The 13,589-nt window shown below is 48.6% G+C and overlaps 1 protein-coding gene across 3 annotated transcripts in view; it reads right to left on the bottom strand.

Annotated features, from left to right (window-relative positions):
• Positions 1-13,589, bottom strand: part of ATP9A (ATPase phospholipid transporting 9A (putative)) — a 129,484-nt gene that overhangs the window by 72,137 nt on the left and 43,758 nt on the right. For all 3 annotated transcript variants that reach the window (XM_045444212.1, XM_045444213.1, XM_045444214.1), the window contains exons 5-7: positions 4,973-5,031; positions 3,776-3,827; positions 1,526-1,620 (exon numbers count right to left, since the gene is read on the bottom strand). In XM_045444212.1, coding sequence (XP_045300168.1) covers positions 1,526-1,620; positions 3,776-3,827; positions 4,973-5,031 — 206 coding nt within the window. The remainder of the gene's footprint in view (positions 1-1,525; positions 1,621-3,775; positions 3,828-4,972; positions 5,032-13,589) is intronic.

Here is a 13,589-nt window from a genome sequence, read left to right as displayed (position 1 = left end):
AGCTGATGGTCAAGTATCTTCATGATTCTAGGCTCTTCCAGGCTGTCTCCTAAAGAGAGTCCTTCAAATCATTTTGAGGCTCGGAAAGCTTTCTTTGCAGAAATCTCAGCAGGAAGTTAAAATGCATCACCCAGAAAAATCAGAACCATCTCAGGGGCAGGTGAGTGCGTTCTAAGGATTCCCAGGGGCTCCTAACCACGGTTAGAAACTCGCTACTCTAGAATGCCTGGCTCAAAAATTAATACTAATACCAGTGTTATCTTACTCGTCACTGGCCATGAAAAACCATCAGGACAGTGGACGTGTTTATTAGCAGGTTAACACGGAACTGTATCCTGCCTGCTCCTTCCTCACAGAACACAGTGAACCCGACCACTAGCCTGGGAAAAACTTACACATTCTGCCTAACCCTTTCGGACCAGTTGGTCTCTGAGTGTTTCAATTACGTTTTGTGACTTTGTAACCTCGTCCTTGGGCCACATCCAACCTATGTGGCCTATGTTTAAACTTACTCTTTGGCTCCCTGTCCCCCCTCCCTTTACAAATCATGGCATGAGTGACGTGGGGCTAATGGGGTAACACGCTGTTCTCTGTGCTGTTCCTCACACTGTTCCACGCGCAGGACGTTCAACAGTGAACGTACTGGGCAGAACTCTGCTCTCGGAGATACCGCCTTGAAGCGAGTGGGGTGGGAATGCAAGGAGAGAACTGTCAGCAAATGCCTCTCAGATAAGGAGACCTGAGCACAAAACCCAAGGGACAGAATGGAGATGTCCACCCAGGCAGCCAGTGGGGTCTGACTGCCCCCAGTGTAGGAAACAGCAAGGGCAAACACTCGGAGGCAGAGGACGCCTGATCAGGAGGGAGAAGGCACTGGCGGGCAGAGCACCCAGGCCGAGGGTGGGGCTCCGGCACTGAGACAGAGGACGTGGGGCCTGAGGGCAACAGCGAGGGCTGAAGGGAGGCTTCTCAGTAAGAGAGAGGCGCTGAGCAGAGAAATGATACACCTGCCTTCCCTTCTAGTTTTAGGCTAAGTACCTTGTCGGGGCTTCTCAAGATTCTGAGCTATGGGGCGCTTGGGCGGCTCAGTCAGTTAAGCGTCCGACTCTTGATTTTGGCTCAGGTCATGATCTCGCAGTTCACGAGCTCGAGCCCCGCGTCGGGCTCTGCGCTGACAGTGTGGAGCCTGCTTGGGATTCCCTGATTCCCTCCCTCCCTCCCTCTCTCTCCCCCTCCCTCTCTCTCTCTGCCCTTCCCCCACTCTCTCTTTCTCTCTCAAAAAACTAAACTTAAAAAAAAAAAAGACTGAGCTTCCCTCCAAAGAGCTCCCCACTGAGCTTCACACAGCCACGTAACTCGAAAGAACAGGTGCTCGGGGCGCCCCTGGCCCCCACCCTGTCAGCCCCCCCTTCACAAGTGACACCCCACACACTGATCTACGTGCGCCCCCACCCCCACCCCCCGAGCTGGCTGGCCCTGCAAGGACACGGTTGCCAGGCTGTGTTTCTGCGGGAAAGCTACTCACGGCCGCGGTGGGGAGCCTCTGCGCGCAGGCCACGGGGAGCCGCAGCTTCCAGTCGGTCTCGCCGTCCAGCTGGTCCGTCCGCAGGAAGCACGACCCTGTGGAAGAAGGTGGGCGCCGTCTACCCCCGGGCAGCTCTGCGTAGTTCCCGCTCTGGCCTTCGTAAAAATCCAACCAGTGGCCAGCAACCAAAAGGGAAGACGAACGCCCCGTTTCCCACTTCCCCTGTAAGCTCTCGCGTCCGGAGATCTGGGTTCAAATCCTCACTCCACCATCCACCCAAGCAGGAACCTGGGCCAGCTCCTTGACCTTGCTAAATAAACACCGGCAGGCCCTGTCTGGGAAACGGGGAGAAACGCAGACCTCGGGAGGTTGCTGTAAAGACCTGGGGGTGACCGAGCCCCCAGCATGGTGGCTGGCATGACACAGCTGGCACCTCGGGCCACTCTGGGCAGAGTCGTCTACACTCATCAGGAGCCAGCCACCTGGAAGCCAGACCAGAGGCACCACGTACCAGCAGCATGCCCTTGGGAAGCCGCCAAGGCTGTCCAAGCCTCGGGTTCCCTGACAGTGAACATGGACACAGCAGCAGCAGCCTCACATGAGGAAGACTCGACGGCTGATCCTGCCAGACGGCTCAGAACACAGAAGGCGCTACGAGCGGACCCGCGCTGGTTCCTACTGGCCCGTGAACGCCTATTTCAGTCTGGCGTGCAAGTCTCAGCAATGGGTTAGCTGTGTATTCATCAGACCCCGGATGCACTGAATTCGTGGACACTGGCCAACACCTCTGGACACTTAAGGAGAAGCACATCTAGGAGCCTGTGAGCGGCTCAGTCGGTTAAGCATCCGACTCTTGGTTTCGGCTCAGATCGTGATCTCACAGAGACTCTCTCTCTTTCCCTCTTTCTCTGTCCCTCCCCCGCTCATGCTCTCTCTCTCTCTCTCTCAAAATAAATAAACTTTAAAAAAAGAAAAAAGGGGGGCACCTGGGTGGCTCAGTCGGTTAAGCGTCTAACCTTGGCTCCGGTCATGATCTCATAGTTGGTGGGTTTGAGCCCCACATCGGGCTCTGTGCTGACAGCTCAGAGCCTAGAGGCTGCTTTGGATCTGTCTCTGTCTCTCTCTGCCCCTCCCCCGCTCTCTGTCTCTGTCTCTCTCTGCCTCTCTCTCTCAAAAATAAAATAAAATGAAATGAAATGAAATGAAATGAAATGAAATAAATAAAATAAAATAAGACAAATAAGAAAAAAGAAAAAACACGTCTAATTTTTTCTTTTTCGGGGAGTGGGGGGGGGGGATACATTTCCGGGGCCCCAACCCATAATGGTCTATCTTCACTGACAACGACGTAAGAGCCAACAGAGGACACAGCTGCAGATTTCAAAGAAAGACTTTCAACCTAGTGCCTTCTACCCCACCTCTGGGCTTTTTAAATATATTATTAGTATAAAATTTCATCTATACTTTTATTTGATTGATAATAAAATAGACTGCAGCCACCTCAAAGGAATATAACGGGACCTTTTTTTTCAGATGTTCGAAGATCTGATTGCGCCTGTAGGCAAGAGAAAAACAGCCACAACGTTTCCTCGCAACGGCTTAAATAACAAAAAATAAAAAGGAGATTAGAGTCAACAGATGGGTGGGTGGGCAGGCCATGGTGGTGTCGGCCCCACCGGGAAAGAACTGCCCCCAGCGGGGTCTCCTTAAGAGGCTGAAGCAGCTCCCCCAGGCCCAAGTGGGCTGTGATAACAAATAAACTGATGGGTGAGGGGAGGCACGGCCCCGCCACTCATGAGCAAAGGGCCAGAAAGGCCACCTACCTCTCTCCCCCGTTTCTCTAGCGTCACACTTCTCCTGGCATTTCCTCCGAAGAGAGAGGACTTCTGTTTGCTTCTGCACGTTGGACACACTTCCTTATCCCGCCAACCCCTGAGGTTGAGCCTAACAGCAGCCCAGAAAGGAAAATCACGGCCACCGCGTGCGACTTCACCAGCTGTGACTCAGCGTGGGCCCGACTAATTGTATCGTTGTGATGATCTAAATCTATTGAGCTGTGAGCCCCAAGAACGTTTTGGTTTTTTGTTTTGTTTTTTTTTTTAAAGACTGCTCTATTAAAAGAGATGTTTTTGATTTGCCTCCATGGCTCCAAAACGATCATCTACTTCTGTTCCATTTTCAAATGATTATTTTGCCAAATTACCACTGAAAGGTTAATGGTTATTTTCAAAATTGATCCCAGATGTTTACCGTTTTTTTCCGATGTCCTCAGGAAGATCATGTCAGCAGGGACCCGCTGGTTCTGCGTAATGAAAAGAAAGACTGTTACTGTGAATGCCCACGTGTGGGGTTTCCGCCCCCCCCCCCCACCCGGCCCCTCTTGGTGGGGAGGGGGCCAGAAACCCACAGCCTCATTGAAGTTTCTGCCTTTGTCCCAGACAGATTTGGGGATTTATTTGGTTTTGAATCTGAAAAATCTTGCCCGCTGCTGTTACTTTCCTAATCCCCTAGAGCTTCACTTTACCTCAAATCGACTTTGAGTTCTTGGATTTAATCCTTTTAAAAGAGCATAGTTCACTTCCTACAGAAACCAGTTACAGTATGATCCCATTCCGATCAAATATTATTCCAAGACTCTCCAGGGCCACCCCGAGACCCACTACCTTCCCTTCCAAAAAGACAGCTTTTTAAAAAGAGATGTTTGCCAAAGTTACAAACATTTGTTAAGGGTGCTATTTTAAAAAATGTGTTTTCTGGCCTCCTTACCGTTCTCATATTACACTTAACCCCATCTCCCCACAAAACAACAGAAAAGTACTATGCGTATGTCACAAAATGCAAGCTAAAGCTGCTCAAATGGTAAATGACCAATATTTTTACGTGCTTACTCAGCAAGCAGACTTCTAGGAAAGATTTTGTAGTAAGTTAAAAAAAAAAAAAAAAAAAACAGATGCAGCAAATAGGAAATCAAAACTTAGGGGAGCCTGGGTGGCTCAGACAGTTAAGCGTCCAACTTTGGCTCAGGTCACAATCTCCGTAGTCCGTGAGTTCGAGCCCCTTGTCGGGCTCTGTGCCATCAGCTCACGGCCTGGAGCCTTCTTTGGATTCTGTGTCTCCCTCTCTCTCTGCCCCTCCCCCACTCACACTCTCTCTCTGAAAAATAGATCAACATAAAAAAAAAAAAAACTTGTACTTGAGTTTATAAGGAGAAATTCTGGCTAACCAACCACATAAACCTTGAAAAAGTATTTTATACATACATTTCAAGGGGAAAAACATTTTCCTCCCCAGGCAAAGCTAGAGGAGAAAAATCCCCCAAAGCCTACATTCAGTTAGTCTACCAGATACACAAATCCACATGCTTGGGCTTGTGAACTGGCAATGACTTCCCACATTGCCACCGAACCCACACGGCAGCCTGGTCACAAACTGCGAGACCCCACCCACCTTTTCAACGATGATAAGGTCTCCAACCTGGATATTGGAGCTCTTCACTTTCACCGTCCCTGCGAAGAAAGACATCCAAGATACATCACGTACGAATGCATTTCAACTCCTCACGCCTTTGCAGAGTGCCCACTAGCCTGCAAAGTCAAGGTCATACACCCAGAAGTACGTGCCTCCCCTGCCCAGCCCACCTCATCAACACTGCCTGCCCCTCTTCGGAGAGATTCACCTGCTGCGGGGGCTGCTCGAGGAGTGAGTCCCCACCCCTTCAAGCCCCGGAATAACTCACCCCTCACTTGAGGCCCTTCTGCCTCACCGGTGCCATATAAGCTTTCCTAAGTCGGCACCGTGACATTCATTCGGCCCCAAAACAAAACAAAACACAGCACGGAAATGGGGAAGAAAATGAAGAGTCGGATCCACAGACAGAAGGTCAACTCTTAATTTTCAACACCCCTAGAAAGAATTTGGGGCCAACCGAAATAACCGATTTTTTTTTTTTAGATTTGCAATTGCTAGATATTTTGCTTATGTGATGTTCAGACTACACAACTTTCGCTGGATGTCTGGATAAACAGTAACAGCTCACATTAAACACCAATCCTGTGCTAAGCACAGTACAGATGCTGACAGAATGACAGCTCCTTTTACCCTCACGACAGCCCTCAGAAACAGGGATTATTGTCTGAAGTTTTCAGAGGAGGAAAAAAGGCTCAGACCCGCACCATACCCAAACCCCTAGTCTCACGGTGAGAACAGGTCAGAGCCAGGATTCACACCACCATCTGACTCCAGAGGGTGAATGAAAAATACCAAAAAAAAAAAAAGAAGTGAGTTCAGTTCAAACCCCCCCCCGCCCCCGCCAAAACACATGTACTGAGTGCTATGCTATGGGAATTCAAAGATGCAAGACAGTCCCCTTATCCTAGAAAAAAAAGCTTGGTCTCCAGGAGTCAACAAACGTGCTGGTGGAGACCACGGCAGTGAACAGTTTCGGTTCCCCACTGGGCCAACGACTGTTCCCCACCAAAGGCTAAAAACCATTCTTAGCTCCCAGCCCACACCAAAAAAAAAAAAAAAACCAAAAACGGGCGCCTGGGTGGCTCAGTCAGTTGAGCGGCTGACTTCGGCTCCGGTCATGATCTCACAGTCCGTGAGTTCAAGCTCCGCGTCGGGCTCTGTGCTGACAGCTCAGAGCCTGGAGCCTACTTCGGATTCTGCGTCTCCCTCTCTCTGACCCTCCCCCATTCATGCTCTGTCTCTCTCTGTCTCAAAAATAAATAAATGTTAAAAAAAAAAAAAAAGGTGGGGGCTGGATTTGGCCCCTGGGCTATAGTTTGCAAACCCATGAGCAGGTGAGAAAGAGAGTCAGACAGATGCTGTTAGTGCTAAATAGTGTGTGAAATGATGCAGGGGAGCCCAGTGTGCACACAGAAGCCCCTTGATCATGCATTCAACATTCCAGCAGCATTTATGGAACGCCTGCTGTATACCAGGTCATGCGCAGGTGGGGATCCACGGAACTCACGGTCTAGTGGAGGGAAGGAGGCGATGGGCAAATAATAATCGGGTGGGAGGGGCTCAGGGAGGTGCACGAGAGGTGAGACGGGAAATGGCCAGATGAAGGACACTGGTGACCAGTAACCCAGGAGCGGAAGGCACGAGATTGGAGAGAGTGAGCGTGTCAGCTGCCCACATGCGCGTGTAGCGGCAGGCTGCACCTCCTTCAGCGAGACCAGAAGCGCCGCATGGGAGGCAGGGACCGGCAAGAGACAAGGGCTGAAGGGCTGGTCGGGCCGGGTGGTCCTAAGAACAAGTCCGGAGAGGAGACGGGCCTAGATTCTGGGGGCGGGGCACATTCTCACACATTAAAATCTTCGAGTCTTTGGCCTTTTGTAAAAAGCCCATTTAACTTACAAACGATCAGATCAGCCGAGGGAGAAAGGAAATGACAGGAATGGCTCTCAGTCCTCTGCAGGGAAGTATCATTTTCCCCAGCACCCAGAGCAAAAGTTGAAGGGGAATCACTCGGCTGTTACTCCCTCCCTGTTCACTCAACAAACGCCCGGTGCTCACGAAGGAGGCGCATTCGCTCACTCGTTTGAGCTCTGCTAGTTTTGAGAAGAACTCAAAAGACACTGACGACGTCATCTAAGCGTACGACTCGAGACTTCTACAGTTTTTCACAGCATTTTCTACTTTTCACACAATTCAGCGTGTCTTTGTAATAATTATCCACCACGATCAAGGCCTTCCAGAGCATTCCAAGTTATCGCTATGGAAACAACTTTTTCAAGGAGGTTCCACAGGGTTTCATTTTCATTAATTCTTGTGTTTAATTAAATTTCATCATGGTAACAGCACCGGCACTAAAAAAGGAAAGCATACAAACACTAATAACAACTTCTAGACAGAGCGTAGCAAGTGGCGATGAGCTGGGCCGTCAGTTGCTCTGAGGGCCTTCTAGACTCTTCCAGCGTGGGCATCTCACTCATCTCACATCAGTGTTTAATGTGCCTCGTTTTCTCAAAACACAGGCCTACGTTCAGTTCGTGGGCCTGAGCCCTAGCACGCTGGAGAGAGAGCCACAGCCTCAGGCGTTCATTATGTCGAGACATCTGCAGACGGAATAGAAGATTTCCACCAAAATCCAAAGAGTCAGAGGGGCGCCTGGGTGGCTCACTGGGTTAAGCATCTGACTTCAGCTCAGGTCATGATCTCACAGACTGTGAGTTCGAGCCCTGCCCGTGTTGGAATCTGTGCTGACGGCTCGGAGCCTGGAGGCTGCTTCAGATTCTGGGTCTCCCACTCTCTCTGCCCCTGCCCCACTCATACTCATGTGTGTGTGTGTGTGTGTGTGTGTGTGTGTGTGTGTGTGTGTGTGTGTCTTTCTCTCTCAAAAATAAATACAACATTAGAAGAATTTAAAAACACACACAAGAGTCAGAGCATTAGAAATGGGGGGAAAGAGAGTCCAAAGTGCAGAATTCTTTTCCTGCCTGAACATTTCTTCTGGTCCCACCAGGGGGCAACAGGAAAAACAGGCAGAGTCGCCCTTTTCTTCCTGGGGAGTTTACCAAGGCGTTGCTTGAAGGAAGGAAGATCATCAATTCAACATGGCCCTCTGTGCCAATGAACTTTTCCTTCCCCTGAGCTTGCCCCGGCTTTCCCAAACATAAATTTCCACCTTGTCTCTGGTTTTATTACTAAAATTTAAGCCGGCGGACTGACCCACACGATCACGGAGCCCGTGTTCCAAAGTCGGAGACCTAGCTACAAATCTTCTTTTACGTGTAACTCAAAGAGGAACGTGCATCTCAAGTCTTATTGAATAATAACTCTACACGTGTATGTGTGGATGACAGCAGGATGGAGGACAAAATCAGGAGGGTTATGCTGGAAGGGTGGATGGTGATTCTTTCTGGAGACACAGGGAATTTATCCCTTTCTCCAGCACGTATGCTTTCTAAATTCTTCACAGTGATTTTTTTGTCTGTCTGTTTATAAGCAGGAGGGGCTCTTCCAAGAAGAAAAAAAAGAACAACAAATTAAATTAGCTCAAACTTTTAAGTGACCAGACCCAGATCTTTCCTTCTACGACGGAGTCCTGATTTATGATCAGCTAATGTGAACCCTGCCTCTCCCTGTCCATCTGCTCCGCCTCAACAAAAACCCCTTTTAATCCGCTGTGCATGCCGAGAAGTCTCTGCCTAAGGCCGGCCGGCAGATCCTTGAGACAAGCTCTTCTACTCTGTCTGTCTGTCATCCACCGTCTGGGGAAGGGACCAGCGGAAGCCACTTGGAAACCTTCGCGGTGGCTCCCTCATTAGCATTTCAGCATTGGGGGGTGGGGGGAACCTTGCAGCTTCACCGAAGGGCTATCCTCAGCCTCCCACTCTCTAGAGCTAATCGTGCAGTCTTGACCATAAATTTGGACTTCCCTTTCCATACTGCCATTTTTTTTTTTTTTAGCCATCAAAAAGGCACGGTTCAGGCCTGCGTGCAGGACACATGGTTAGCGTGTGTCTAGGCAGGTGTGTATTCTGAATGAGGACAGACATAAAACCAAAAGGAGAAAAGGAGGCAGGAATAAAAGAGAAGGGAAAGCAGATACCAGTGTGTATGTTCCAATGGTTACTGGGCTTTCCATCAGCCACGCCCCACAGCTGGCTGCGGAGGGACAAAAGGAGCTCGAGGTGGCCCCGGCTGCTGCTGCTGCCACGGCCGGGGCGGGGGAAGGAAATGAGGGGGGGAAATGGGGACAAAATGAGATCAACTAGCCAGGCACTGGGGGCTGGGATTAACTCACACAATGAAAAAAACCTTCAAACCGTGGAAAGGGCTCCAAACACATGATTCCTAACTTTACATTAACAATTATTTTGAGTTTTCTACAAATGGAAAGAAAAGGAAGGAAGGAAGGAAGGAAGGAAGGAAGGAAGGAAGGAAGGAAGGAAGGAAGGAAGGAAGGAAGGAAGGAAGGAAAGATGCAGTTAAGCGTCCGACTTTGGCTCAGGTCACGATCTCGTGGTTCATCATGAGTTCGAGCCCCACATCGGGCCCTGTGCTGACAGCTCAGAGCCTGGAGCCTGCTTCTGATTCTGTGTCTCCCTCTCTCTCCCCCTCCCTGACTCATGTTCTCTGTCTCTCCAAAATGAATAAACATTAAAAAATAAAAATAAAGAAATATGGTAAATACAAAAGGCACATCTCCAAGGATTACTACATGTCTCCAAAGACAGCAGGACAGCTCCTACCGCCCCTTCTCTGCCTGGAAGAAGACACCCTCCCCAACACCCCACCGAGAAGTTAGCAGACACAGGTACTTCCCTTTTTTCTCTCATCTTCCCTGAGGTTCCTAAGGCGGAAGGAGAGCCAGCCCCGGGGGTGTGCGACCCGTGTGTTTACACAGGCACCCCCGCCAACCCTTGAGTGAATGAAAGACCAGTTATCAAGTTAAAATTCTTAACTTTTCTTTTTTTTTTTTTTTTTTTCTTTTTTTTTCCCAACGTTTATTTATTTTTTTGGGGACAGAGAGAGACAGAGCATGAACGGGGGAGGGTCAGAGAGAGAGGGAGACACAGAACCGGAAACAGGCTCCAGGCTCTGAGCCATCAGCCCAGAGCCCGACGCGGGGCTCGAACTCGCGGACCGCGAGATCGTGACCTGGCTGAAGTCGGACGCTTAACCGACTGCGCCACCCAGGCGCCCCGAAAATTCTTCACTTTTCAACAGGAGTCCTGCATTTTCATTTTGCTCCGGTTCCCACAAACAACGTAGCCACTCCTGCAGCGAACTACAAAACTAAAAACACCTAGTAACCAGCGTACAGGAAAACCTGGCCCCGTTCTGAGAACTGAAGGCCCAGAACTTCCCCCTTCCCAGACCACTCTCCTCTTCTGGTTCTCCTCACACCCAGCCCCCCACCTCCAGCCGGTGGGATTTTTAGATACATTTGCAGAAACTTTACAGAAGTTGGGTAAGAGATTTTTACAAAGGTTAAGTGGGAAACTGTCTGCTGGCCACATCCTAAATCATTAAATGCCTTCCATAAAATAAATGTATCCCTTTCAGCTTTCGACACTTTACCCAAGTCACCTCGGGGCCAGAGTTTATAACAGGGAACAAAATTCCAATTACAAGAGCTGTTTATTTCTGTAGAGATGGACCCCAAGCCTTTCACAAGCCAAGCTATTGAGCCCAAACCGTGCTTTTCATGGGTGACAGCTTCAGAATAAGACCAGTTTGTCTACACTGCAGGGAGAAACCAGATGTTTCCCTGGAGTCCAAACAAGCAAATGACAATTCAGTCAAACTGCAGAACGGCCCGCAAAAAAAAAGAAATTTCTTAAAAATAAATTCCGGGGCACGAGCATGTGTGGGCCTATGTTTTGACCCCGAACACCTCCAGCCCTGCTTTGATTTTCCATTGTGCATGCAGGATACGGATCGCTTTCGTAGCCACATCTCCACACACCGACCCCAGTTAATGTATTACTCTTGAACCCACACTCTGTGACAGTGATGAGTTGTAAATTTCCTGGGGTTGACATTAAAACGCCTCTGCAGACCCAGCAGAGTTCACAGGTTTAAAGCTGAAATTTTCATAATCCGAGAGAGTCGTCCGCATTCCCCAGAGCCTAAAAAAAGACTGTTATTTGAAAACAGGCAAAGGGTTGAAAAGCATTATTATAAATTCCATGGCCACTTCCTAGGGCCTTCCTCTAAAAGAGCGGGAACTTAAAAAAAAAAAAAAAGGCTGAGGCTTAAATGTAACAAGTTTATGCCCAACAGAGGCTTTTAAAATAAATATATAAATGGTCCTCCCTGCGTCTGGTGCCCAATAATGAAAAAACAGAACAACAACACCCCAGCGTCAGGGGGATTATGTTTTGGGAAAGATAACAGCTTAATGTGTATGTGAGATTGTTTTCAGGTTTTTTGTTTTATTTTGTTTGGCTTTTTTTTTAATTTTTTTTTTTAATGTTTATTTATTTTTGAGACAGAGGGAGACAGAGCACGAGTGGGGGAGGGGCAGAGAGAGAGGGAGACACAGAATCTGAAACGGGCTCCAGGCTCTGAGCTGTCAGCACAGAGCCAGATGCGGGGCTCGAACCCACGAACTGTGAGATCATGACCTGAGCTGAAGTCGGACGCTTAACCGACTGAGCCACCCAGGCGCCCCTTTTTTTGGCTTTTTTAATTAAACAACAGATGAGTTCATCAACGATTTGCAGTAAAGAGAAGTTGAGCACTTTGAAAAAGCGAAGAAACCCATGGGTCTGAAATACCTTGGCATGTCTCGGAGAACGGTATGAGAAAAGTGTCTGGCAAGATCTGTTTTAAATAAGACTTGTAAAAGCGAATGCTTTGGGTCTTCATGAGGAAAGCTTGGGCAGGGGAATACTTTGCTTCCCAAACTGGATTTGAGATCCTCAGTCAAGGACTTTTGTGGTACTTTTGCTGTGGTTACTATCAAAAAGACCATTCACTGTAATTCTCTTCTCTCAAAAAAGTATAAAACAGGGGTGTCTGTTGATCCTGGGTGCAGGGACTACTTAGCGTCAGGCCGTGCGGATGTGATCTCTTCTTCTGGCCCCTGCCACAGCTGTGTCCCACCAGATCTCGGTCAGGCCAAGAAGCCTCAGAACTTGATCCCCCTCTTGGCATTTACTGGAGCAGGAGGCATTAGGGCAGTGCTGAATGTCTCGTGCCTGGGACTGTTCAATCCAGATGTCAGCAGGGATAGGAGGAGTAACCCAGAGCCCTGGGGGAAACGGGGTCCCAATGGTCAATAGAAGGTTCTGCTCAGTGACTGCACATTACAGCAAACTAGAGAAGAGACAGACTTCTACATGAGACGTCTCACTATAAAGCTGCTTACAGTGGAGGTCTCCCAGAAACCCTGCACACAATTTTCCACTTACCCAGGAAATACTTCCCCTCCAAATGCACAAAATCAGGGTGCCTGGGTGGATCAATCGGTTAAGCGTCCGACCTCGGCTCAGGCCATGATCTCATGGTTCATGAGTTCGAGCCCCATGTCGGGCTCTGTGCCAGCAGCTCAGGGCCTGGAGCCTGCTTGGATTCTGTGTATGTGTGTGTATCTCTCTGTGCCCCTCTCCTGCTCACACTCTGTCTCCCCCTCTCAAAAATAAACAAACATTATAAACGCACGAAAGCATGTTGGTGTATTGTGTTGGGGTTTGCATGGATTAATAAATATCTGAAACTTGAGGAAAATACAATTAAAATTTTTTAAAAGTATAAAACATAGCTTAGTGTTCTCCCATACCTGAACAGAGTTTATACTATGAAAAACACACACAGTACTTGGGTTTGGGAACATGAAGTTTCCATTTAGTTAACTACCCACGAGCAAACAACTCTCCGTTAATGAATGCATCTTCCCTATATCGTCGTACCTTCTCCTGATACACTTCAATGGAATACAAATGCCAAAAAGAAAGACACGTATATCCTTTGACCTCAAAATTCAGTCACATGAACCACAATACTAACAGTCCAAAGCGGATTCTGAAATAAATTGGAAAAAAAAAAAAAAAAGATGTCACTCTTAAGCGGAAGTGAGACCCTGAGGTTATTCTATCACTAGGAAAGGGTGAAGAGACCCTTTCCAGAACTATCCGGAAAGAACTGGGAAAGATGAAAGGTAGCAGCTGGGTTTGAACACCATACGTATACCCCAGAATTGAAGAAAGGAGGATTCTCTCCATTTCTCATAGACTTCCAGCTTCTGGCTTCCGGCTCGAGGCATGCCCAGATGTCCCCAGCAGGAAAGAAGCATCCAGCAACTGTATTCATTGTGCCTCTGTTTGCACTTTCTTTCAAAGCTAATTATCTGTGTGCCTCATTTAGCCCCTGATCACAGGTTAGTCTGGGCAAACATTCCTGGTTGAAGATCTCATGAAAATGCAAAGAAATCCACTGCCCTCAGCACCCGGGATCATCGAGGCAAAGCACTCCACCCCCAGATTTCAACTTTTGGTTTGAGCAAGACGCAAGGAAGAAGAAATAATCCCTTTACTTATTATTCCCTCCCCACCCAACCCACATCCTTCCAGTAACAAAAAGAAGTTTTGCCGAGTCGGCTACC

This window comes from Leopardus geoffroyi, chromosome A3, assembly GCF_018350155.1.
Source record: "Leopardus geoffroyi isolate Oge1 chromosome A3, O.geoffroyi_Oge1_pat1.0, whole genome shotgun sequence".
NCBI classification, from domain to species: Eukaryota; Metazoa; Chordata; class Mammalia; order Carnivora; family Felidae; genus Leopardus; species Leopardus geoffroyi.
The sequence above is the reverse complement of the archived record's forward strand: the minus strand, read 5'-3'. Positions and strand labels throughout refer to the sequence as shown.